The 26,778-nt window shown below is 47.9% G+C and overlaps 1 protein-coding gene across 11 annotated transcripts in view; it reads left to right on the forward strand.

The window, feature by feature from the left end:
• LOC135916263 (uncharacterized) overlaps nucleotides 1-26,778 on the forward strand; it is a 303,600-nt gene that overhangs the window by 238,788 nt on the left and 38,034 nt on the right. For 2 of the 11 annotated variants that reach the window (XM_070520999.1, XM_070521000.1), the window contains exon 18: nucleotides 1,571-1,740. The exons of 8 other annotated variants lie outside the window; for them this stretch is intronic. In XM_070520999.1, coding sequence (XP_070377100.1) covers nucleotides 1,571-1,592 — 22 coding nt within the window. In that variant the 3' untranslated portion in view covers nucleotides 1,593-1,740. The remainder of the gene's footprint in view (nucleotides 1-1,570; nucleotides 1,741-26,778) is intronic. One more of the 11 variants, XM_070521001.1, reaches the window with a different exon arrangement.

Here is a 26,778-nt window from a genome sequence, read left to right on the forward strand (position 1 = left end):
CAAGACAGACCTATATTATTAAACCTATTACATTGAATTAAACAAGTATTATTGTTTTTTCCTTCCTGCGGATGCCCGCGAAATACTATACCAAATACCAAGTGACATGCCCACTTGTGCGACATTATTCCAAGGTTCCCAAATGAGGCTCCCAAACTAATGAGCACTATAAGATGTGGGATGACGGTTAATGTAAAGAAAGTGAGGATGTTTATAGTTCATCTTTGTCCGGTTGAAATGACGGCCCAACTTCAGCGAATTATTTGACGTTTGCTAATCGATATACGTCTGGATACACGTTGTATTGCATTGGCATCACTAACCATATATTATAACTTACAATTATGCTTTTTCTTCGTGCGTCGTGGATGTTACGGTTGCATCTAATATGAAACTACGTTCGCGTAAAAATCAAGAAAACTTAAGCTTAACAGACAATCACAAGTAAGCGTGTTATCGAACCATATTTCTTCCCTTCGAGCAAATATGTCGGTGCGTCCAATTACACTTGCTGTCGAACATTGCCACTATCGCTATGAACCTATGAAGATCAAGTGACCCCTTTGAACATGCAGGTCATGCTTGGATCAGAATACCGGTTCTTGCACATTCTTGCGAGTGGCTGAGGTTACTTCAGGATGTTCATAATTGAATTTCCGAAATCACGGCGATGGCAAAAATGCGAACTGGTCCAAATATTTGTTAACGCAATAAAAAGACAGAATGGCGATCGCACCTAATAGTGTTCGCTTAGCTATGCCAGTCATATCTCTCTGTGAATATTGGTATTATTTTAAACATAAATAATTCTTCTAGAAACGGGTGTGCGTTGCGTTTGAATGTGTGCGTACAACACGTCGATAACGTTCACCCAACGTTCGTTCACCCTTATTAACCCTATGTTGCTGCGGTGCGCATAAACACCATGCTCTTCGCCTCCGTGGTATGGGGCGAGATAAGTGCACCGTGTTGTTCAGGCAGCGATCGTTCGGAATGTGTGTCAGCTCCAGTCATTTCGCCACTCTATGATCACCTTGCAGAACTTGTACACATTGTTCTTTTAGGCGCCATTCATCGTGAAACTCTTACCTATTTCTGTTCTTTGGCTATTTTTTTTTTCTGTTCTTTGGCTGTGATGGAAATATTAAACGAGCCAGTTCACGGTCATAGCAATTCATCATTTAGCCGAGGTCACGGGAATTCGCCCAATAAATAGTCGCTGCCGAAATCGCTGCGTCGCCGTTTCTACATGTGACAGTAGCCTTAACGTTTTTCTTTTATTCCAGGCGCTTGAAAAAATTCATAGATTTACAACTACAGCACTTTTGTCGAGCTATATATTGTCGCATTGTCGGGTCCGTTTGCCTCTTAATGAATAATTTCTAATTGTACATTCTTATGCTAGGTACACCTAGAGTTCAACGCTACTTGGTCCCCAATAGTTGTTGCAAATAAAACTGCACCTGCGTGAATACCATGAAGTGAATGAAGCTTAAGGGTTTATGGCGAAAACTCTAGGTAAATCCGCGACCAAAATGTAGTTTACTTTCGTTTTTCTTGTTCCTTACAGAGGACAACATTGTCATGTATGAGCGTCTACTTCCAGAAAACGCCTTATTTGATGTCTTCTGCAACGCGAATAGACTACAAATCGATGAAACGGATGGAGGGTATGTTGACCTTCTTGTCATAATCCATCCAGACATTCCACCAACTGAAGTTACCGGCAATAACGTAAATGTAAGTGCAAGATTCCGAGCTTTATTTTGCGCTACTCGTAAAGCATTGTTCTCCGATGCAGTACGCAACAACCGTTCGACAGTAGATGACAAGGCGCTTCATTTGTTTTTGGTATCATCGTGGCCCTCGTGTGATTGTTGTGTGTCATTCTAATGGGACCACTGTTACGCGGTATTTTGTATTATCTCATGGTTTGATTTTCTATTTAGTGGCTGGGGCCCATTTACAGAACCTATGCACACTTAGAAAAAACAAAGATGTAAAGAAAGCATGGTACATTTGCCATTTAATAGGCACAGCACAAATTTCTGCAAAACCATGTTTTTCTAGCATCTTTGTTATTAATAATCAGTTCCTACAACATCCATGCACTTTTTCAAAAAGTGCCCGCGGACGACACTGCATACATTATCGGACATCTTGAGTGTACAATAGTAAGCAAAAGCCTTCGCACCAATGCGAGCATATGAGATGGGTGGATGGATGTATGCCGCGAGCTTCCCCTTTGAAACGGGGCGTTGCGTTGCGCCACTGAGCTTCTTTCCTTATTTTTCCGAATGTGTCAGCTACTTGATTTTTTTGACACACGAAAGGTTCGCAGCATCAAGCTATCTGAACCACTAGCGGGAAATTTGTTATTGTAGGTCTGGGTTGTTTGTGGTCTGCCTATGTCTCTGCCACCAAACCACAAACAGCCTTTTAATAATCACTGTTGCGGACATGTTTACTTTCCCTCTGCTATCCTTGAACGCAAGTGCAACAAACAGGACAGGGTTGCCTAATTAAGCTAACAGCTGAGTATATATCTTCACATTCTAATAAAACATATTCCATCGTTTCCCTAGCTTCACTGCAGAAAGAACATACTTCCAATTCCTGGGTCTTTCACGCTTTGTAATCACGCGTCCTAACGTATCCTACCGCAGCCTGATTTCGCTTCGAAAAGTAAAGAGCGTCCTTTGGCATTATCTTGAATAATTTCTTTCCTAATTTAGTTTTTTTTTTACTTTTTCATGAGTTACTCATAGCCGTTTTGTTTTCCATTGCCGCCCCGCATGAGATTATCTCAGCCTCTGTGCCTTTTTTTTTTCACGTGCCCTGTTGCCACATTGCCATTTCTTACGTCCACTGTGAGGTAAGAATACTTTCTTGTACAAATATATTAACACTCTCCTAACCAATGTACGTTCTTTCATATCTGTCAGTCGTTCTCCGATATCAATTTTACTCTGAGCTTCCCTAATTTCAAGTGTTGTCTCGACCATATCACTTTGCAGTACGGCCTATTTAAGGTTTTCCCGCGAGCGCCCAATACAAGGCGCTCTATTGATCTGTACCCGCCGTGGTTGCTCAGTGGCTATGGTGTTGGGCTGCTGAGCACGAGGTCGCGGGATCGAATCCCGGCCACGGCGGCCGCATTTCGATGGGGGCGAAATGCGAAAACACCCGTGTGCTTAGATTTAGGTGCACGTTAAAGAACCCCAGGTGGTCAAAATTTCCGGAGTCCTCCACTACGGCGTGCCTCATAATCAGAAAGTGGTTTTGGCACGTAAAACCCCAAATATTATTATTATTGATCTGTAGTTGCCATCAGGTTGCGATTGCTCCTCCGATCTCCAGCAAAGAACCGCATTTCCATATGTAAGTCCTGGAACAACTACAACATTCCGCGTACCCCGGAGCACCTCATACCTATTGTATTTCCATCGCTCTCTGTGCTACATCGCGGCCGCATTTCCCTTCTCCTTCGTGTAAGCCAGACGAGTAGCAGGTAACAAAAAGCACTTTATTCCGAAACGCTGCCGGGTATATAAGGAGCGCTGCGATAAGTAGTGCGCGTGTTGCACATGCGCACTGGTTGACTTCCAGGCATGATATTGCGCTCCACTACATCTTCCCTTCTTTGGAGAAAAAAAGAAGAAAAAAGAACGAACATCGATGAACATTTTCATTTGCAAGCAAGGATTGCTTTCCTATTTACGTTCTGCAAGTGGATAACGTTGTGGCTCTTGGCGTACCCGTTCACTTCTTCGAAGTGGGGCTTGAATTGCGTCTGCTGGGGTACCTGGCACAGCCTGTCTTCGGAATGCTGCTTCTGATTCAGCAGGCTGAGCAGCATCTGTGGCCCTGAGATACTCTCTCGTACGACGTAACTGTTGTCCATTGTCTGTAGCCACTAAGTAGGATCACGGTGGCCCTGCAGGACCAATTGCCGCGGCCGGGGCCCACGTTCTTCTGTAGGTGTCGTATAAGGACACTATGTTTCCGCTACGAAGGTCTGGCAAACCCGTGTCTGTTGTAGTAGGAACGCTGTTTATGTCGTATTTCTTGTAGTCGCTGACGAACTGCTTCCGTGGTTATCGTCTTGGGCTCCAGGTGACAGTTGAGAACCGGGAGTTGGCTTCTGGTGTGACGTCCCATGAGCCTTTGAGCTGGCGACTGCAACTGTTCGTCCCTTGGAGTATTCCGCCAGTCCAACCACGCACTGTAAACTTCAAGGTTGGAAAACGGGCATTTCTTTAGCAGATGTTTAGCTTCCTGAACGGCACGCTCTGCCAAGCCGTTGGCGCGCGGGTGGTACGGGCTAGAAGTGGTGTGGCTGATATTAAATTGACCTGTGAATGCTTCGAATGTTGCACTGTTTAAAGGAGAGCCGTTGTCTGTCCACAGTTTGACGGGTATGCCATGTGTCGCGAAGATTTCTGCACTTGCGTTGATTACAGCAGGGTGTTGGGCTGCTGAGCACGAGGTCGCGGGATCGAATCCCGGCCACGGCGGCCGCATTTCGATGGGGGCGAAATGCGAAAACACCCGTGTGCTTAGATTTAGGTGCACGTTAAAGAACCCCAGGTGGTCGAAATTTCCGGAGTCCTCCACTACGGCGTGCCTCATAATCAGAAAGTGGTTTTGGCACGTAAAATCCCAAATATTATTGATTACAGCAGCAGCGGTAGTCCGATTAAACTTGCGAACCTCGAAGAAAAACGAGTAAGAATCTGCCACTATGAGGTAATCATTGCCTTCGTGGTGAAAAAGAACGACCCCAACAACCTGCCATGGCAAACTCGGTAGTTCGTGGCTCAGATGGGCAGCCTTGCATTTCTTTTTTTTTTGTACTTCTCGCAAACAGCGCATGACTTCGCTACATCTGAAATGTTGGCGTTCATGTTTGGCCAGTACATTACTTGTCTTGCTCTCGCCTTTATTTTGTCTTCGCCACAATGTGCAGCGTGGAGCAGGCTAATAACTTTCTTGCGTTTCGATGGAGGAATTAAAAGCTTGTTGCTTCTGAGAAGCAATGCATTCTCGACGTGTAGGTCATCACGGTAGATCCAGTATGGCTTTAAGGCATCCGGGAGCTGCTGTTTGCTTTTGGGCCACTCTGTACTCGCGTAATGGCAGAGTTCGGTCATGAGGGTGTCCTTATCAGTCTCCGTTCTGATACTGAGCAAGTGTTGATCTGAAACAGGTAACAAAGAAACACCTTTGACTAGAAAGGGCTTGTGTTTCATCCACGAGCTCTGTTTAGCAAGGAAAGCGTGAAAGGACATCGGCCAAAGACAGTTTCTTTCCTGGTTTGTATATCACGTTGATGGGGAATCTTTGAATTGTGAGGCGCCTCCGTTGAAGGCAAAGAGGGCAATCGCAAAGAGGCTTCTTGAAGATTGATTCCAGTGGTCGGTGGTCTGATTCTACCGTGACTAGTGGTTGACCGAGTATGTAGTCCTTGAATTTCATGCATCCATGAACTATGGCTAGGGTTTCCTTTTCAATTTGTGCATACCGCTCTTGCGTGTGGCATTTAAAGAGCGGGACGAATATGCGATGGGGTGGTCATCTTGCGAAATGACTGCTCCGACACCTTACTGGCTCGCGTCCACGGACAGTTTCACTGGCTTGGACTGGTCAAAGTATGCTAGGACTGGTGCTGTGGCAAGACTAGCTAGTAACTTTCGGAAATTGTTTTCCTGTACTTCTGTTCGCGTTCAACCGACGTCATTCTTTAGTAGCGCTGGAATAGGTGCAGATGCGACTGACAGGTTTGGGATGAATTGAGACACAGTTTATCATTCCAAGGAACACTTGCAGCTCCTAAGGGTTCTTCGGTGGTGGAACTTGCATGATGTCGTGAACTCTGTCTGGGTCCAGTGATAGTCCTTCAGCGGTGAGGAGGTGACCCATGTAAGGTACACTGCCTGCAAGAATTGGTACTTTTTATTGAGCTTTAGATTACGTTCCCTACAGGGCTCAAGCAAGGCGGTGAGGTTCGTGTCGGGCTCCTGCCTTGTCTTTCCCCAGACCAATATATCGTCCATTACGATAGCTACGCCAGCCAAGCTTTCAACGACCTCGTGCATGGGGCGTTGAAAAACCTCTGGTGCTGAAATCTGTACCTTCCGAAAGGCGTGCTCATAGTGTAAACGCGCGAACGCTTTTCGTCGAGGGTTATTTGCCAGAAGCCTGACGCGGCATCGAGGGTGGAAAAAATATTTGGCTCCTTGCAGCCGCGGCAGTACGTCGTCCAATCTAGGCATATGGTAATGCTTCCGCAAAATCGCCTTGTTTAAGTCGGAAGGATTCAAGCATATGCGTATCTTATCCTTTTTCAGTACTACGACCATATAGCTAGACCACGAGCAAGGCTGTCATCTTTCTAATGACGCCATCGCGTTCCATCTTGTCGAGCTTCGCTTTCACGGGCTCTTGGAGGGCGACGGGAATTCTCCTCGCTGGTTTTATGGTTGGTCGTACATCGGGCTTCACCTGCAGGTGATAGGCGATGCCCTCAAGTTGTCCTATACCCTACAAGATGTCTTCAAAGCCAGATATGAGGACCTCAGACACTTCGTTGACGGCATCAATGCGTTTTACCAGGCCCAGTTTCTCAGCGACGTGTCCGCTTAATGTAACCGGTACATCTTGGACAACAACAAAAAACGTAACCTCGGTGCTTCGAGTCCTATTAGAAACGAGCAGGTTTTTCTTTCCGATTGCTTGTTCTGTGTGGCCGAAAAGCGTACGCAAGGCTGCGTAACAGTTCTGCGCAGGCGCCGCGGACAACTTTCGAAAGACCGTTTCTGGCATAACACAACAGTTCGCCCCTGTGTCTGTCTTACAATTGGTCATGATACCAGCCACATTTAACACTGACACCCAGTGCTCGTCACTCGTGACCGCTTGAACTTCCAACGCTTGAAGGAAGTATGTCTCGTCGCCAGCCCCATCTTCGTCACCAGTCATTTCCACATGCCGCACGTACCATCTTTCTGGCCGTGTTTTCGAGCTTCGTGTGCGGCATACGCTAGCAAAATGGTGTCGGCCATTACAATTTTTGCAATAACTCCCTATTGCTGGCCATCTTGTCGCTTTTTTGATGTTGTAAGCCACATTTCGGGCAGGTGGCACTCTTTGCTTTTACAGCGTCAATGTTGATTTCCGATTCAAAAGAAGTGCTGCCGCCCTGGTGTCCTCGGATTTCAGCGACCTGTCCTTTGCTCTGTTCTTCAGCACGGCGAATCTCAACCGTTCTTGCGTACTTTGGATTTTCAGAAATAGGTCTCTGCTGCAGTTCTTTATCTCTTATTCCAAGGATTATTCTACTGCGTAGAAGTTTACCTTCAATCTCGCCAAATTCACAGTGCGCAGCTAGAGTCTTCAGTTCTGTGAGCCATTCGTCAAATGACTCGTTCTCGAGCTGGTTCCTGGAACCAAGCTGAAACTCGTTGTGGAAGAGCTTTGTAACTGCTCTGTAATGTTCTTCGAATTTCTGCAATTATAATTTACGATCATTCTTCTCCTTCTCGTTTTCAAAATTGAAGCTGCGGCAAACACGCCTTGCACCTTCACCGATAGTCATTAAAAATGTAGTGGTATGAACATCCTGAGGCTCAGCCTTGTCGCTGTTGCAAAAACTCCCTTTTCCAGATGTTCCAGTTGTGGAAAATGTCGCCAGTAACGTCGAGTGGCTTGGGCGGTGGTAGCAGAGGTGAAGTCATCGTTGTGGATTGTGGTTCTCGTTCTGGATGAGCCCTTGTTTCTTTCGTGAGAATTATTACTGCCGTTAAGCTGGGATCCTATGGCAAAACTTCCCGCACGGACAGGAACAAACTGCCGTGCCCAATTCTGACGCCATGTAAGCCAGACGAGTAGCAGGTAACACGAGCCACTTTATTCCGCAGCGCAGCCGGGTATATAAGGAGCGCTGCAATAAGTAGTGGGCGTGTTGCACATGCGCACTGGTTGACTTCCAGGCATGATATTGTTTGGCTTGTTCAACCGGAAACCGTTCGCTTTTTGCCTGAGCCTACCCACATCATAATGATGTAAATAAAACTGACTTGACTTGACTTGACGTGGTGGGACGGTGAAGAAAACAGCATTGCGGTGGAAAAAAAAACTAGCTTTTATTGGGCGAACCTGTTCCCACAAAAACAGGCTACACTTATAACACAACGATAGCGGCGAACACGGTCGGCGGTCGTCGCAAATCTGATTAGCGGGTCAACCGCGTCGGCTTTTATAGAGCAGTCGTCGAATGTTCCAGACAAATTGTTCGGACGTGCGTGCCTTCTACAAAGTTCTACACAATTCGCGTCAGATGATGAAATCAGATAAGGTTCGGCGACAACAGACAGCGGATAGAAGCATCGATAACTTTCCAGAAACTTCGGGTACATGCAGGTGCGTCCCACGCTGTGCGATTACAATTGTTAGGTGGCGAAACGTGGTTGCCCCATAAAGATAAGTACACGTGTGAATATTGCGCTCCAGTACAATTTGGTATTGATTTTTTTGTTTACCTATATCTATTGCCATCGTTAAGGTATACACCTAGGTATTTGCATTCCTTTACCCGAGGCATAGCACTGTCCTGTATTGACAGTGTCTATTCACTTCTTTTTAATGCCATACATATTACCAAATTTTTAACGTTAAACTTCAATACAAATATTCGACTTTCCTGTCGAAGAAATTAGCCAGACGTTGCGTATAATTTTGCCTGTCAGCGAGCAACACAATCTCGTCGGCATGAAATAAAATTTGGGAGCTGCTGCTCTATAATCGTGCCCGCCTTACGTCATTGTCATCATCATCATCATCATTGTCATCACTCGTCACTACATTTTCCAAGTAGATGTATTCCCTTACCACTTCCAGTGCCTCACTACCTATCGTAAAGTGCTGCTCTATTCCGAGACTGTTAAACATTACTTTAGTTTTCTGCAGAATAATTTTTAGACCCACCCTTCTGCTTTGCCTCTCCAGGGTACTGAGCATGCATTGCAATTGGTTCCATGAGTTACTAAGCAAGGCAATATCATCAGCGAATTGCAAGTTACTAAGGTATTCTCGAATAACTATTATCCCCAATTCTTCCCAATCAAGGTCTCTAAATACCTCCTGTAAACATGCCGTGAATAGCATTGGACATTGTATCTCCCTAGCTGACGCTTTCTTTATTGGGATTTTGTTGCTTTCTTTATGGAGGACTACGGTGGCTGCGGAGCCGCAATATGTATCTTTTAGTATTTTTACATACGGCTGGTTTACATCCTGATTCCGTAATGCATCTATGACTGCAGAGGTTTCGACTGAACGAAACGCTTTCTCGCAATCAATCGAAGGCATATATAAGGATTGGTTATATTCCGCACATTTCTCTATCACCTGATTGATAGTGTGAATGTGGTCTATTGTTGAGTAGCCTTTAATCTCTCGCTTTACGTACGAGAGATTAGACCCAATTTTCACTCTTTCTAGCGGCCTTTCTGTCCTTACCATGCGCATCATATAGAATAGCGGGGAGAAAGGGCACATTTTTCTTAGTCCTTTAGAGATAACAGCATTCCCTAAGTCGTTACTTAAGCCCTCTCGCTCCAGAAGACCGCACTGAATGAGGCGCTTAACGTTGTCATACGCTCCGGTAATATACAGGAAGCAAGTGCGCTTGCATAGAGTGTAAGGGTTGTGCTGAATGCAGAACTACCAGGGGGCGCACTCACTTCCTTATTATCTTTGTCATCTGTGAGTCCCCTCTCTTCTGACCGATGTTCGGGCGTCAGCACCGCGTGATAGTAGCGGCCATCTCGGCAGGCCTTCCCTTCCCGGTTGACCAAGATCTCAATGTAACTCGGCAAAAGCCTAAAAATCGCCAAGCTCTGGTAGTTGACCTTGGCATTCGTTGATCGGGAGCTTCAGGCGAAAGACGGTGACTGTGTAATAAACTGCTGGGTACTGAGTGAGACAATTTACGGAGTCTGTTCTTTAATATCAATTTTGGGGCCAAAGGCCTCGCAGCGAATAAGTCCGTACTGACGCGGAATATTGGGTATTTTGCGTGTTACCCTTGCGACGAGCAAAAAGAAAATAATTACGCCGAATATAACCCGCTAAAAACGATTCCAAGGCAAGTTTTGTGGAACGAAATAACAGTTTTACAGTCAGAGGCCTCACACCTAAATAAAAACAAAAGTAAATGGATAGATAATATATGTAATTGGCCGGGTAAATGGCTCACCAATTCTTCTCTTGTCATAAAAGGAGGACCTTTTGCGGACACAGTGGAGACGTCCTTGATGTACTGACTTACTCGACCCCGCCCCCGAAATGGATTTGCGCAGTGCCAGCGGACAGCACGTGATAAACTCACCGACTCCTTCTCCGCTCTTACCCTTACTTTCCGAAATCGGCCGTGGTTGCTTAGTGGCTATGGTGTTGGGCTACTACGGACGAGGTTGCGAGATAGAACCCCGGCATCGTTGGCCGCGTTTCGTTGGTTGAGAACTTCGAAAACACCCCCGCACTTAGATACAGGTGCACCCAGGTGGTTGGAATTATTCCAGAGACCTTCACTTCGGCGTGCCTTGTAGTCAGATTATGGTTTTTATGCGTCAAGCGCCATATTTCATTTTGTTGCATTTACCGTTGAGAGCCGATATATGTTTAGTAATTATGGGAGAGAACTTGCCAGCGCGTAAAACATCATCATCATCATATTGAGTCATCATTTAAAAGGCAGACCTATTATATTTTTAGACTCATTCTGTTAAACACATGTTAGTGTTTTTCCCCTTCCAGGGGATGCCCGCGATATAGAAAAACCAAATACCACGTGGCATGCCCGCTTGTGTGCCATGATAGCAGGGCTCCCAAACATTCCGCATACAAACAAATATAGCATTTAGCCAATTGTGCTGGCGCTGCGCCTTCTCATCGCTATCATGAACCGCCACGAGGGAAGCACATCGCTGGCGTAATTCGTATTGCCTACGCTTGCATCACCGCCCCATCACGTTTTAAGCGGCAGCACAATCTGCTAACTTCGGAAAATTATCCAATGTCGAACGGCCTATACCTCCTTTGGTATAGCGCTGGGCAGCAAAAAGACGAAGAAAAAGGTAGTGACAATGAATTGTATACGCTGAAGAAGACTGTGTCGATGAACACGGGCCAAGAATGGGGGTTCTAATGATTCGTTGGGCAAATGTTGATTACATCCTTGTATTCTGTATTTTTCCGTCTCGGCTTTCGTATCCATTACTCACTCATTTCATATCTTATTATTATCGTATTTAACGTGCAATTGTGTCGGTGGTATTTTGCATATGTTGACCTTGTCTTCTTAGACACATGGCTGAGCATTCTCTTTTCTGCAGCAAGAGGCCAACGGATAATATTCGGAGACGGTGCGGTCTATGGTGCAATGTGGTTGATTTTCGTCGATTGGAGCTACTTACGCCTGTAACATTAATTTTACCTGCTGTGGGACTGATGCTCTCTTCTCGTGGACACGATTCCTGCTGCCTTCTGGGCACCATTGCCTTGCACGAGCACTGTTTAATCCTTGAAAACTTACTCTATTTTCGAAATGTGGTAGATTTGACCCAGCAGGACGTCATCTCCGGCGGTGAATCCCTCACAAGGGTAAAAACCCATTGCGTTTTTTTTTTTGGATTCTGTGCACCTCGGTAAGCGCTGAAAGATTTTCCCTTTTTCTTACTTTGCTTTTTCTTACTTTTTTTCACACGCTTTAGGTGCTGTTCAAATTCGCCAAAATATACCATGTATCTAGCCGCGTTCATTGCCGCATGTGTACGGGAGACTACGAATGCACGATGATAGAACCAATGAGAAATACCATGTCGTACGACCGGCAGCGATAATTCCCAGATAATTCAAGCACGTTTTCAGACATTTGAGATACACGAAATTGACTTACACTGACACTACTGATATGCATCGCACTGCCTTTCGAGTAAAACCCCCCTTCCCCCCCCCCCAAAAGAAGTCGCTCAAAAGTAAGAGACAAAAATGATGAGAGAGTTTGCAGTATCGTGTTGCAAAGTATGTGAACTTTAAAACAGTTGCAAAGTTCCCGTTCTCAATTTCATCAAGTAAACAAGGTCGTTGCTTGTGTCAATTTATTACTACTATTTTTGCACCTATATTCGTTTTGGCGGGTTTCCATTTGTACTCCTGTAGATCACGAGCATGTGTTCGCAACAGCTAAATTTCAAGCATTGCAAGTGTGGCGCAAATGTCCTGTTAATATCTTCCCCACGCCATGTCTACCGACAATGTATAACTGATCGCAGACGCATACACTATAGCTCAAATGAGGCGTGGTGTAATCGCTTTCCAACCGTAGGACAAGGCCGCCTCCAAGGTCGCCTATTTTACGAGAGCCTCAGAACCATATTGTTTGGCGATCACTCTGGCACCTCGGAGGATGGTCCCTTTGAGCGAAAGTCGCTGCGAATGCATGCTACTCCCACGTGATGCCTCAGGCTTGCGCGGTGCTTCAGCATCAGCCCCGTCTCGTTCGGAAAGAATTTTCCGATGCTTGAGTGCTGTTTAAGGTGGTCTTGAAATTCGCCGAAAATATATCGTGCAACATATGGCGATCAGCAAAACCCGCCAATGACGGATAAACCAAGGGATCTCTTGGGCACGTAGGCCCCTCTGGGCCGTACTTTTCGGCAATAAGGTAGCGTCGCCGCCTGCGGGATTATCTGATTGAGCTATGTAGCATGCTCAGTTGCCGTAATGGGAAGTTCGGATCCTTCTATGACGTTTTCTTTTATCAGACGAAAGCGAGCTTGAATTTTCCCTCCTCCTCCAGTTCACTGCATCTTCAGGCTAGGAGGGACGCCTGACACCGGCAGAAGATGTCGGGAATGGGTGGGGCACTACTAGTCCAAGTATACCGAAATTAGGAAAGCTCATTAAGCTTCAATAAAGACGCGCATTCACGGGAACACGAATTGGCCTCCCTGGTGCAGTATTCGACCACTCCCTCCTTTATGATTCCTAGAATTAACCCATAGCCCTCAGTCGCCTACAGCTGCGGAGCACCTGAACAAAGAAGCGGTCCGATGGGTAACGCAGCCGAGGGGGCTAACAATCTCTGGACCCGTAGAGGCCGCCAATGATAAGTGACCCTGGCAACCTTTAACACGCGCGCTCTGTCGAACAGGACTCTTTGATGAACTATGAGTCATTGTTTGGCATATCATTGGCCTTATCGAGATCAGAAGAACTGGTGAGGCCTATACATTGGTCAGTAACGGACACGTCCTCTGCTATAGAGGTCTTCCATACAAGAAACAGTACGGGGTAGGATTCCTAATTCATAAGGAGATAGCGGGAAACACTGACAATTCTACAGCATTAATGAGAGGGTAGCAGTAGTCATAATGAACCTAATAAGAGCAATAGATTAAACGCAATACGCTCCAACATCCAGTCACAATGACACTCAACAAGATGAGTTATATGTAGATGTTGAATTAGCGATGAGAAAAGTAAAAACACAGTATGCTGCAGTAATGGCCGACTTCAATGTAAAAGCGGGGAAAACGCTGACTGGTGAACAACGATTTGGCAACTACGGCGTCGATTCTAGGAGTCCTAAAGGAGAGATGGTGGTAGATTTCGCCGAAAGAAATCACCTGAGAATAATAAACAACTTTTTCGGGAAACGTAGCAACAGAAAGGTAACTTGGAAAAGCCCTAATGGTGAAAGAATAAATGTAATAATTTCATACCTTCTGCCGATCCCTGCATAGTGCAGGATGAATTCACCTCAATTTGAACAGAGAAAGAGTAAAAATGGTCACAAAGAAACAGGCCAACTGAGAGGCAGTAAGGGTAAAAGCAGACAAAATTAGGCTCGTACTTGCAAACAAATATGCAGCATTAGAGCAGAGCAGTGAAGCTGACAAAGAGGTAATAATTACTTCAGAGGGAGCAAGTAATGCGGGTTGCAAGGCACCAAGGAAGCCAGTAGGCAAGCTCTCTGAAGTAATAAAGGACTTAAAAAACAGACGAGAAAGAATGAAAGTGTCCAACTCAAGAGACAAGATAGAATTCGCGGACCTGTCAGAACTGATCAACGAGGCGAAAATAAGTGATATTCGAAATTATGAAGTCATAAATCGTATGAAGCCGTAAACAATGGACCCAGCCTGTAATCATCGAGAAGGATACTTAGCATGGCACAAACCAAGATGCACGCATTGAAAGGATAAGCATTGTAATATCATCAGCAATCTCGAAGATAAAGTAATATCAGCGAAAAAATTTTAAACTGACTTGCACAGTACCCAGATGAGTTACGATACCTACCATCCAAAATAGTAATGAACAGGACACAGAAACTCTTCCTATAATTAGCGATGAGGTCAGAAGGGCCTTGCAAGATGTGAAACGGGGAAGAGCGGCAGGAGAAGATGGAGTAACAGTCGATTTAATCAAAGATGGGGGAGACATAATGCTTGGAAAACTGGCGGCTCTCTATGCGAAGTGCCTATCGACAGCAAGGCTCCCACAAAACTGGAATAATGCAAACATTACACTAATCCACAAAAACCGAGATGGTAAAGAAATGAAAAAAATATAGGCCCGTTAGGTTACTCCCGGTATTGCATAAAATATTAAATAAGATTATTTCCCATAGAATGAAGGCAACACTGGGCTTTAGCCAAGCAACGAAAGAGGCTGCCTTCAGGAAGGGATACTCTACAATGGCTCACATCCATGTCATTATTCGGGTAATCGAGAAATCCGCAGTACAGGCCGCTTACGTAAATAACTTGGAAAATATATACAGAGGTAACACAGCTACCTTAATTCTCCACATGAAAAGTAGGAAGATGCCTATAAAGAAAGGGGCCAGACAAGTAGACACAATCTCTCCGATGCCATTCACTGCGTGCTTGGAAGAGCTATTCAAGCTATTAATCTGGGAAGGCTCAGAAGTAAGGATCGACGGTAAATATCTCAGCAACCATCGATTTGCCCATGATATTATTCTGTTCAGCTACACTGCAGGCGAGTTGCAACAAATGATCGAGGACCTTAATAGAGAGAGTGCAAAAGTAGGGTTCCATATTAATGCGCAGCAGACAAAGGTAATGATGAATAGCCGGGCAACGGGACAAGGGTTCAGGATCGACAATCAGCCTAGAGAGTCTGTGAAGGAGTACGTCTACTTAGGTGAAATAATCTCAGGGAGCGGCTACGATGAGATGGAAATTCATAGAAGAATAAATATGGTTTGGATCGCATACGGCCTACATTGTCAGCTCCCGGCTGGAAGCTTAATACTAAAATTAAGAAGGAAGGTACACAATCAGTACATTTTATTGGTGCTGAACTTTGGTGCAGCGACTGAGAAGAAAGCTTGAGGACGAGTTAAGGACGGCGCAAGGAGTGACGGAACGAAGAGCGCTAGGCATATTGTTAAGAGACAGAAAGACAGCGCTTAATGTAAGAGAGCAAGTGGGATTAGCCCATATTCCAATTGATATTAAGGGAAAAAATGGAGCTGGGCAGGTCATCTAATGCACAGGTTAGATAACCGCTGGACCATTAAGGTTACAAAGAGAGTACTAAGAGAAAGGAACTCCAGTCGAGGACTGTAAAAAACTAGGTTGCGTGATGACATTAGGAAATTCACGGGCGCTACTTGGAATCGGTTGTCATAGGACAGGCGTAATTGGAAATGGCAGGGAGAGGATTCGCCCTGCAGTGGACATAAAATATTCTGATGATGAGGATGTCGGCAATTGCTCCCGCAGCGTCAATTTTGTTAAAATTGCTAGTGATTCTTGCTTGTTCCGGGAACCTCCGAAACTGCCGTTCAAACACTGCGTCGCTCGAGCTTTCCTTATTCGAAGCGATCTAGCTAAATTACTCAGGAGTGTGTCGTTCAGCGGTTTCACGTCATCATGCCTGTATCTACAGTGGTGCACCATGTACACGGGGCTCATGCAACGTGGTTAGTTTTTCCCATATTAGCGCTAATTACGCGCATACGATTACTTTCACCTACTCTACCGCTAATTCTGGTATCTTGTCTCGTTCAGTCGTACACTTTGACACCGATTGCGACTCGATACGACGCTCTGAAGGAGTGAAAGGAGGGTCGTTTTTTTTCTAGAAGTGTGCACGAGATACCTTGGTCCCAGACATGTCAGACCCCTTTGAAGGCTTTTAATAGGGCTGCATCATTCAACTTCCCCGGCAACAAAAAGTCTCGTATCATCATCATCATCATCCCCATCATTAGCGTCACCACCATCATCATCAGCAGCAGCATCATTGCCATCATCATCCTCATCATCATCATCATCATCATCATCATCATCATCACGCCATTATAATAATCATCATCAACCTATTTGATCTCCGCCGCAAGACGAATGCCTCTCCCTGCGATCTCCAATTACCCCCGTCCTGCGCCAACCGATTCCAACTAGCAGCCACAAATTTTCTAATTTCGTCGCACCACCTAATTTTCTGCCATCCTCTACTGCGCTTCCTTCTCTTGGCACCAATTGTGCCACCTTAATCGTTGAACGCTTACGTAATCTGCGCATTACATGACCTGCGAAGCGACACGTTTTTTCTGTTAATGTCAAATAGAATATCGTCAATACGCGTTTGTTCTTTGATCCAAACCGCTCTCTTTCTGTCGCTTCAAGTTATGCCTGGCATTCTTCGTTCAATCGCTCTTTGCGGGGTCCTTAACTTGTTCTCAAGCTTCTTTGTCAGTCTCCAAGTCTCTGCCCCATATGTCAACACCGGTAAAATACACTGATTGTGCACCTTCCTTTTTAATGATTGTGGTAAGCTTTCAGTCGGGAGCTGAGAATATCCGCCATATGCTATCCAACCCATTTGTATTCTTCTGTGAATTTCCTTCTCGTGGGTCAGGGTTCCCTGTGATTAGTTGAGCAACGTAAACATACTCCTTCACAGACTATTGACGTAGACATACGATCCTGACCTTTGTTCCCTTTCCCGGGTATTCATCATTATCTTTGTCGTCTGCATATTAATCTCCAACCCCACTCTTACACTATCCCTGTTAAGGACATCAATCGTTAGTTCTAATTCGTCTGCAGTGTTGCTGAAAAGAACAGTGTCATCGGCAAACCGAAGGTTGCTGAGGTATTCGCCATCGATCCTTACTCCCAAACCTTCCCAGTTTAATACCTGCAATACTTCTTCCAAGTACGCAGTGAATAGTCCTGGAGACGTTGTGTCTCCTTGTCTTTATAGGCATTTCTTTATAGGAATCTTCCTACTTTGGGGAATTTCTGGAGATATTTTCCATGGTATTTACGTAAGTGGTCTCTACTCATTGATTACGCAGGGCCTGTATGACTGATGGTATCTTTACTGAATGAAAAGCTTTTTTGTAAGCTATGAAAGCGATATAAGGAGGCCTATTGTGCTCTGCGGATTTCTCGATAACCTGATTATTGACCCATGGATGTGTCTCATCGTACAATATCCCTTCCTGAAGCCTGCCTGCTCCCTTGGTTGACTAAAGAGCAGTGTTGCGCTTATTCTATAATAGATTATTTTGGTAAATGTTTTATTTAATACTGGGAGTAAGTGAATGGGCCTATAGTTTTTCAGTTCTTTTCCGTCTCCCTTTTTGTGGATTACCATAATGTTTGCCTTCTTCCAGTTTTATGGGGCATTTGCAGTCAATAGACACTGCGTATAGACAGCCGCATTTTTTTCTAGCATTATGTCTCCTCCTTCTTAGATTAAATTATTTGTTATTTAATCTTCTCCTGCCGCTTTTCCCCGTTTCACGCCTTGCAAGGCACTTCTGACCTCATCTTTAGTTATAGGAGGAGTTTCTGTATCCTGTTCATTATTGTTTCGAATGGAGTACTCCTGAGTCCTTAGGGTACTGTATTTGTCAGTATAGTATTCGTGCACTGCTTTCATTATAGCTTCGAGATTGTTGATGATATTACCCAACTTCTCTTTCAGTGCATACACCTTGGTTTGTCCTATGCCAAGTACCCTTCTCACTTCTTTCAGGCAGCGTTCATTTCTGATAGCTTCTTCAGTCTTTCTCACGTTATATTCAAGCAAATCCGTTATTTTCGCCTTGTTGATCAGTTTTGACAGTTCTGTGATTTCTATCTTATCTCTTGAGTCGGACACTTTTATTCTTTGTCCTTTCTTTATTAGGTCCTGGGAAGAGCTATATATGAAAGAGCTTGCCTACTGGTTGCCTTGGTGCCTTGACTCCCACTTCAACTGCTGCTTCTGAAGCCAACCTCGTTACGGTTTCATTCATTACATCTATGTCATCATCATCGTCTCTCTGTCCTAAGGCTGCATATTTGTTTGCAGGTTCGAGTCTAAATTTCTTTGCTTTCACCATTACTGCCTCTAAGTTAACTTGATTCTTCTTCACCTATTTTACTATTTCACTGCTCAAATTGAGGTGAATCCCAGGATTCACTGATCTATGATCACTGCACTTTACCCTACCTATCATTTCTACATCCTGCACTATGCTGGGATAGGCAGAAAGTCTGATCTGATCTACTTCCTCATCGTCGTGCCTGGGTGTTGGAGCGTAGGCTTGTATTACCTTTAATCTATACCTCCTATTAGGTTGACTACGACTACTGCCTTCCTCTTATTAATGCTGTAGGATATGTCAATATCCCCCACATCCCTTATGGATTAGGAATCCTACCCGGCATTGCCTCTGATCATGGAGACCTTTATATCTGAGAACATGGTCCTCATTCAGCATTGGACAAACCTCACCAGTTCTACAAATCTTACTAAGGCTTACAATATCGCAAACAACGTCTGATCGTTCCTCAAAACGTCCTGCTAAGCTACTCTGCTCGAGAGAGTTTAACTGTTCGATGTTGACTGGGTCAGCTTCCACTGACAGCATGTCCGGACCCACAAATTCTTAGCACCCTCTGTTGCGTTAGAGGTCTGCCCGCCGCCTTGGTCAGATGCTCCGGTGCTGCTGGGTACTAAGGCCATGTTTTAATTGTACATATCGTCAGAGAGGTTGCGGTCGAATACTACACCAGGGAGGACAATTCCTGATCCCTTGAGGGAGAGTCGCTGTTCAAGATTAGTGGACCTTTCTTATATGGTTGTACCTGGATTAGTATAGCCCCCTCGCTCTCGGAATATTTTGCTGTTGTCAGGCGTCAGAAAGAGAGAGAGAGAATCAACTTTTGTGCTGAGCCCTTAGTGACGGGTGGTGCGCGCTTGCACCAGATGGGGTGGAACCTTATTCTCAGGTCCCATATGTGTCCAGCAGTTCCTGGCCCCTAGCCGCCAGCGCGAGCTGGGTCGGTAGGTCGGGGCTGGACAACAACGTCTCCCATCGCTCGGGGGGGTTGGGGCTGGGGAGGGTGGGGGGTAGGGGTGGTGGGGGGTTCTTGAGCTTAGTGCACTCTGCAAGGATGTGTGCTAGAGTGCCTTTTGACCGTCTGCAAAAAGGGCATGAAGTGTCATGCTCTGTTGGGAACATCTTATGCAAGAGCACTGGATGCGCTAGCGACCCCGCTTGCATGCGTCGCACGATCGTTTGCTGAATTCGGTTGAGTTGCGGATGCGGACGGGGAAGCCTACATCTGCCGCTTCTGTACATTTGCGTGATGTCTTTGTAGCTTGTCACGGGGTGCGGTAGCCCTGGCTCGTCCTCGGCCCGGATCGATAGTTCTCGGGCATAGTGGTCGGCGAGTGCGTTGCCTTCCACTTGCGAGTGAGCCGGGACCCACACGAGCTCAACGGCCCGCCCCGGTGATTTGCATTTGTTGAGGATCGCTAGTGCCACGGAAGAGATGTTCCCCTTGCGGTAGCTTGCGTAGGCGGTCTGGGAGTCTGTGACAACGGTCCTCACTCCCGTTTGTGCGAGTGCGAGGGCCACGGCCACTTCTTCTGCTTCGGCTGTATTCGTCGTCCGTATCGACGCGCCTGTGACAAGTTTATCTATGGTGGTGACGACCGCCGTTGCTCTGGTTCCGTGCTTGGGAAGTGAGGCGTCTGCGTAGAGGACCTCGGGGTCCTCTTCCAGCTGTCGAGCCAGTGCCTTGGCCCGCGCAGAGCGTCACTCGTTGTTCCTCCCCGGCTGCATGTTCCGGGGGAGGGGATTGGTCTTAATAATGTGTCTCCACGTTGTGGGGAGCGGCTCCGTTGTCGGTAGCTGTTCAATTTGCCATCCTATCTTGCGTAGGACGGCCCGACCGTGCTCTGTCCGGCTCAGCCTTACCCTCTGGTGGGATAGGTGTGCTTCCACCAGCTCTTCCACCGTGTTGTGGGCACCCATTTCCAGCAGCTTCTGCGTTGACGAGTAGACTGGGATGCCCATGGCGAGTTTTAGTGCTTTCCTTATCGTCGTGTTCAGCGTTTCGCGGTTCACCTTCGCAAGCTGGAGGTACGGGGCGGAGTACGTTACGCGTGACACGACGAATGCCTGCACCAGGCGCAGTGCGTCTTCTTCTTTGATTCCTCTGTTCCGGTTGGTGACTCTCCGGATCATGCTGAGGACTTGCTCGGATGTGGTCTTGATTTTGTTGACGGCTGCGTGCGCCTTGCCGTCGCTGCACAACAGCAGGCCCAGTATCCGGATCTGCTGCGTTGGTTTGATCTCTGTGCCGTCGATGGTGATGATTATGTTTGGCGGCGGCTCTTTCTTCGGTCTTCCGGGCTGTACCATGAGCAGCTCCGATTTCTGTGGAGCGCAGCTCAGGCCACAGGTCCTGGCATACTCGTGGACGGTCGTTGCCGCTCTCTGCAGGGCTTCCTCCACCCAGGCATCGGAACCCGCGCGGTTCGTCCACACCGTTATATCGTCGGCATAGAACGCGTGGTCCACGCCCTCGATCTGATTGAGTAGTTCGGGCAGGGGCAGGAGTGCTAGGTTGAAAAGCAGAGGCGACAGGACAGACCCCTGTGGGGTACCCCTGTCTCCGAGCTCCACAGGCTCTGACCGTTCATTTCCTATCCGGATAGTTGTTGCTCTATTGGTTAGGAAATCTTTGATATAACCGTAGGTCTTGCGGCCACACCCCGTCTTGCGCAGGTTCTCGAGCACGCTGGCGTGGGACACGTTGTCAAAGGCCCCTTTGAGGTCCAAAGCCAGTATACTCCGGGGCGCGTGCCTCGTTGCTTTTTTAATCACCAATTCGTGTAATTAGATCAAGACGTCTTGGGTGCTCAGGTGCTGGCGGAATCCATACATGGTCGCCGGCATCTGATTTGTCTCGTCCAGGTGTGCTTGAAGTCTTCTGAGAACCATGCGTTCCATGACCTTGCCCACACAGGACGTGAGCGAGATGGGGCGCATGTTCTCGATGGTCAGAGGTTTGCCGGGTTTAGGTATGAACCGTACCTCGGCCTCTTTCCATTCTGCGGGCAACTTCGAGCTTTCCCAGGTTCTGTTGATGTGACCCAGGAGCCCACGTGCCGCCGCATCACTCATGTTATTGAGCAGCTTGTATGTAATGGCGTCCATTCCTGGTGCGCTCGCCTTATTACTCTCGTCTATGGCTGTTAACAACTCCGTGATGGTGAACGGTTCATCCAATGCCGGATTTTCCGGTCCCCCGTACTCCTCCGGTATCGGAAATCGCCCTCTCTCCGTCTTGAGGTAGATCGCCTTGAGGTCTTCAATGAGCCTTTGGCCGTTGCCATCGTAAGCGTTCAGAACTTTGGTGAGGTTGCGGTTGGTTGCGGTCTTGCTGCTCAACGGGTCGATCAGGTGTCTGAGCAGGCACCAGGTCTTGCGCGCCGACAGCGTTCCCTGCAGCCCGTCGCACGTACTCATCCAGTTCTCTCGGCACAGCTTGGTTGCGTATTCAGCGATCTGTTTGTTGAGGAGCGCGATGCGTTTGACGAGCTTCTTGTTTCGTCGTTGACGCTTCCATCTTCGCGTGAGCGAGTGCCGCGCCTTCCACATGTGTGCTAGTTTGGCGTCGACGAAGGGCGTCTGCATCGTTGTCACAACTTCTTGAGTAAATCTGTCGAGCGCGATCTTTTGTTCTCGCGCCCATTCTGCGTACGTTTGATGTCTGCCCTCCTCCGCGTTTTCTCCTGAGGTCTCGTTTTCTTCGTCCGTGTGCTTGCGCATTCGGTCCCAGTCGGTGATCCGGGCTTTGCCGAGGGCTGCCCGGTACCTTGGTCCCTTGATCGTTACACTTATGATACTGTGGTCGGAGCCCAGGTCTACGTCTTCGTTCCGCCAGGCCACTTCTAGGGAGCCCGCCATCCACGACAGGTCCGGGGTGGTGTCCCTGTTGACGCTGTTTCCCTTTCGGGTGGCGACGCCCGGTTCATTGAGGAGCGCCATTTCTTGGTCCTCCATTGCCTTTGCTAGAGCCTTGCCTCGTTTAGATTGGTATTTGTAACCCCATGTAGTGTGAGGGGCGTTGAAGTCGCCTAGGACCAGGAGCGGCCTGTTTCCCGCCAACCTCTTCGCCTGGCTCACTGTTGTTTCAAAGTCGTACTGCCTTTGTGACGGCCTGCAGTATGCGCTCATCACAAACAGGTTTCCGGCACTGCCAATAGTCCTTGTGTGAACCTCGACCAGCGTGTGTTCGCAGCCCTTTTGCGCGGTGAGGTGCTGGGTGGCTGCTATGTTGGTGCGCACCAGTAACGCCGTCCCGCCTTCCGTCGGATCCGTGTACGTGATGTAACCCGGGAGTCTGGGTCTGCCGTGTGTCTCTTGTAACGCGATAATATCCGGTTTCTGGTCGAGCCCATCTAAGTGAAGTTGTAACTCGGCTTCCTTGGTGCGGATGCCCCTGCAATTCCATTGGTAAATGATCGTTGTTTCCCCCCCGCGGATTTGCTTTTTACTGTTCGGCGTCTGCGCCATCTTCCTTTGACGTTTTGATGCGACCGCGCCTGTACGCGATCGATTCCTTGACTTTATTGGCGCGTTCTTTCCTTAGCGCTGCGAACTTGTTCTTCACGGTTATCGTCGCTGTCTTCGCCGCCAGTCGTTCGTGCTTGACTGACAGGATCTTAATTTGACCCTCGAAGACCTCTAACCTGGCATTCATATTGTCGAGATTCTCGTTAATTTGATTGATGGCTGCGAGTACCGCTGCCAGTTTGCCCTCTTGCGGTGGTTGCTGTTGTTGATTTGACGGCTGCGGTGCCGCTGCTGCCGTCTTGCAGTAAGCTGTGGTTTCAGCGTCCATCGCTTCTTGAACATTCAATGCTTGGTGCATGGGCTGCGCCTCTCCTCTCCGCTCTAGGCGCGGCGAGAGGGGGTCCCTCCGCGGCACCTTGCGTTTCTCGTTGGCGTCCTCGGGTGCCGGGCTCGTTTTGGTTAATTTAGTCGCTGAGCTGCCGCTAGCTAGCGCGTCTATTTTACTCATGAGTGCTCTGATCTGCACATTCTGTTCCTGAATCTGGGCGTTTTGCCTTTCGATTAGTCTTTTAAGTTCTGTACATTCGCCGCACTCTTGGCGTGTTGCGGCGTTTTGGCTAGAGGGGGCAGGTGGGTTAGGGTTGAGGGGTGGGAACTCTCTGTCGTCCCCTAGAGCGACGGAAGACCTGTTGGTCCAGCCCACCTTTTTCTCGGCGAGTATCCCTCGTTGGTTGGACTCAACCCGGGTTCTTGATCTGGTCCGGGACCTCGAACGGGATCCCCGGCCTCTTCCACTCGAGCTACGACTGCCTCCTTTCCCCATCGTCTCCCAGCGGCGGCCGTCCTTGGAGCCAGCCGATGGCGCCTGGTCGGCCCTGTTCGGGCCATCCCGGGAACGGGATCGCGATCGTTGGCGGCTTTGGTGGCTGCCCTTGCGGGCCGGCGTTCTCGAACGGCTCCGCGAAGAGGTGCTGCGTTGGGCACGGCCTGCAGGACCTCTATCTTCTTGGCTACTGTCGTCGATGGCCCGGCGCCGTTCCCAGCGCCGGCGCCGCACCACGTACGGCGTCTTGAATTTTGCCTTACAGGCCCGGTCGGCGGTGAGATGCTTGCCGCCGCACAGGCCGCACTTGGGCACACACGCGTGCTCTTTGTCCGGGTTGGCGATGCCGCACCCCCGGCAGATGCGATTTTGGGGATTGGGGCACACGTCCATTCGGTGTCCGACGCGGCCGCACTGGTAGCAGACGTCGATCTGCTTGCGGTGCAGTGAACATTCAACGAGCAGGTTCCCGTAACGCACGTAATTGGGAACCTTGGGTCCCTCGAAGGCGATCACCACGGATCTGGTCTTGCCAATTCGTTTCGCCTGCAACGCCGTCGGGTTGTGCTTGTGCACCACTAGGTCTTGAATTTCTTGGGCGGTGTCCTCTAGCGGGATGCCTCGTATCACTCCTTTAACTGTTCCGTGAGGCGCCGATTCGTAAGTGCTCACCTCGTGAGCCGTTCCTCGAATGTCGATGCGTTTCACCATGGCGTACTTGTCGGCGTGCTCCCTCTTCGAGGTACTCACAACGATTATGTTCTGTTGATGGTTTGGACAAATAATATCTTCTCTTGCTGCAATTGCATCGACTTGGGCCGCCCCAGTAATGGCTCGGCTGATTTCGACCCGGGCTACATCGCTCACTTGAAGCCCGCCGCGTGGCCGCATTACAATCTTCACGTCTTCGCGCGGGAGGTCCGGCATTCTCGCGCCCTTGAGCAGCTTGCCCTTGTTTACTCGCTTCATGCTGTGACGAAGGCTCTTGTCCGTGGTGCCATCGATGTCATCGCCACGTCTGTTGCTGACGTCAACTGTGGCTTCCCCGCCATCTTGGCTTGCGTGGCTCCTTTGCTTCAACTTCTCGCCGGCGGTTTTCCACCCCTCGGCTCTCGTGAGCTGATCCGGCGAAATTTCTTCGCCATCGACCTCAATTCTCATAGCGGTCGACATATTGGGTCACTGTCCGCTTGTCAAATTAGCGATTGGTCGGTAATGGGCTGCGGCTCAATGCGGCCTGAGAGTAGGCCTACCGCTTCCCTCGGCCGAAGCCGAGGCCGGTGGGCGCTCTTCGTGGGTCACAAAATCGGTTCTAATTGCCGAATAAATGGACGCCTACCTCGGAATTGGGTATCCCGGTGGTCCACGTAGGTTCATACAACCGATCGATGCACTTTCATGAAGATCCGAGTTGAATAATCGGCGCAATTAGTGAAAACTCAGAGAGCTGACGTGGAACACATTCATTCAGCAACGCAATCTCAGGCGTCAGTCCAAGCTTGCAGATGTTGTGCACTGGAGAATATCAAATGCAGATACACCATCGTAAAAAATGGAAAAAAAACACGGGGGAGAGGGGGTGGATTTGAACTTGCGACTACCGCGACAGGGCATTCGAAATAGCTGAATAAGGTAAACCCGCAGGCAGCTAGGCTACCTTGTGGCCGAAAAGCATGGCCCACATGCCCCTACGCGCCTAAGAGATCCGCTGATTTGCCTACTCTTTGGCACTTTTGCGGTTTTGCGGGTGATAGGATGCACGATATATTGTCAATGCTTCGTGGTCCTAGTCTCTGGTTTCCCGAATCTGACGCTTGCACGTGGTCTTGAACGAGCCCAGGTACACGATATATCTTCGTTGAACTTCAACAGCACTTAACACTTGTGTGTAAAAATAAAAAGGGGAAAGTTTCCAGCGCTTACCGAGAGGCGCCGAATCGCTATGATCCGCTCGTCGCGTCTGCTTGTCCCTTGGCGCCCGAAAACTAGCGCTCCCTGGTAGCTATTCAGAATGGTGAGTCGTGCCGCCGTGTCAATACCGCTCTGAGTTTCGCGCAAAGCAGGCGACCTTGACCGCTCCCAATAGTGTCCTCAGCCTTCCTACAGCTTTGGACAACTGTTAAACTAGAGCTAATCAGACGAGGTAAATGGTACGGCGGAGGGGGGGGGGGGGGGGGGGCAGGCGAGGGCGGGGGAGGTTGAATGACCCCATAGGTTTTCTGGGAACTTTGTGGGCCAAAATGCTAGAGAGTTCTGAATTGTATGCCTCACTTAACCTGCAGTGGTGCCTTCTTTGAACTGTCGGACCTGGCATTAACATGTCGCACGTGTAAGCAATTCACGGCTCTGCTATCACCGCTGTAGCAATACAATTCTTGTGAATACAAACAAAAATAACAAAGAAAGGCCAACTGCAGATGTAGACGAAAGGGATGGACGCCTATACGATTGTTCTGCCGGGCTGAAAATCTCTGTGTTAGTTTTGCAGCTAGGTGTTGTTGCTACTTGCTTTTTCTTATTCTTTGCGTGAATACTGTAAACATGAACCATCCCATTATTTTTCTCTGTTCCTGTTGTGCGGAAATTTCGTATCCTGACAAAAAGCCAGTTTTGGCATCTACCACCATTCAACACTTTAGGGAAAACTACGGGGAATGGGGGTGATGGAAATTTATGACGGTGAGCTAAACGAGAACAAGCTGAGAGCAGCAGCCAACGTTTTGGCTAGTCAGCTTGTCTTTGTCAAGGCACATGTAGGCTCATCCCACATGTATTACATGAAACCCTGCCTGATGTGTAGTGAACGTTCGCATAAGCCACCTTGCTAGAATATCTGATCAAAGGGAAGTGATGCTCTGATGTGAATGAGACGACTCGTTAAGAGCAACAAAAAGTGGTGCATGATAAAGTATAAAGAGAGATGGTTGAGTGGTCAACTAAACGCCATGGCCAAGCACACAAAAATGTTCCCGGCTATTTATGCGGCTAACAGCGGAATCTCAACGGACGCTATAGCGCATTGATCTGTCGTAGTATCCACAGCTTG

The sequence above is a fragment of the Dermacentor albipictus genome, chromosome 6 (assembly GCF_038994185.2).
Source record: "Dermacentor albipictus isolate Rhodes 1998 colony chromosome 6, USDA_Dalb.pri_finalv2, whole genome shotgun sequence".
NCBI lineage: Eukaryota > Metazoa > Arthropoda > Arachnida > Ixodida > Ixodidae > Dermacentor > Dermacentor albipictus.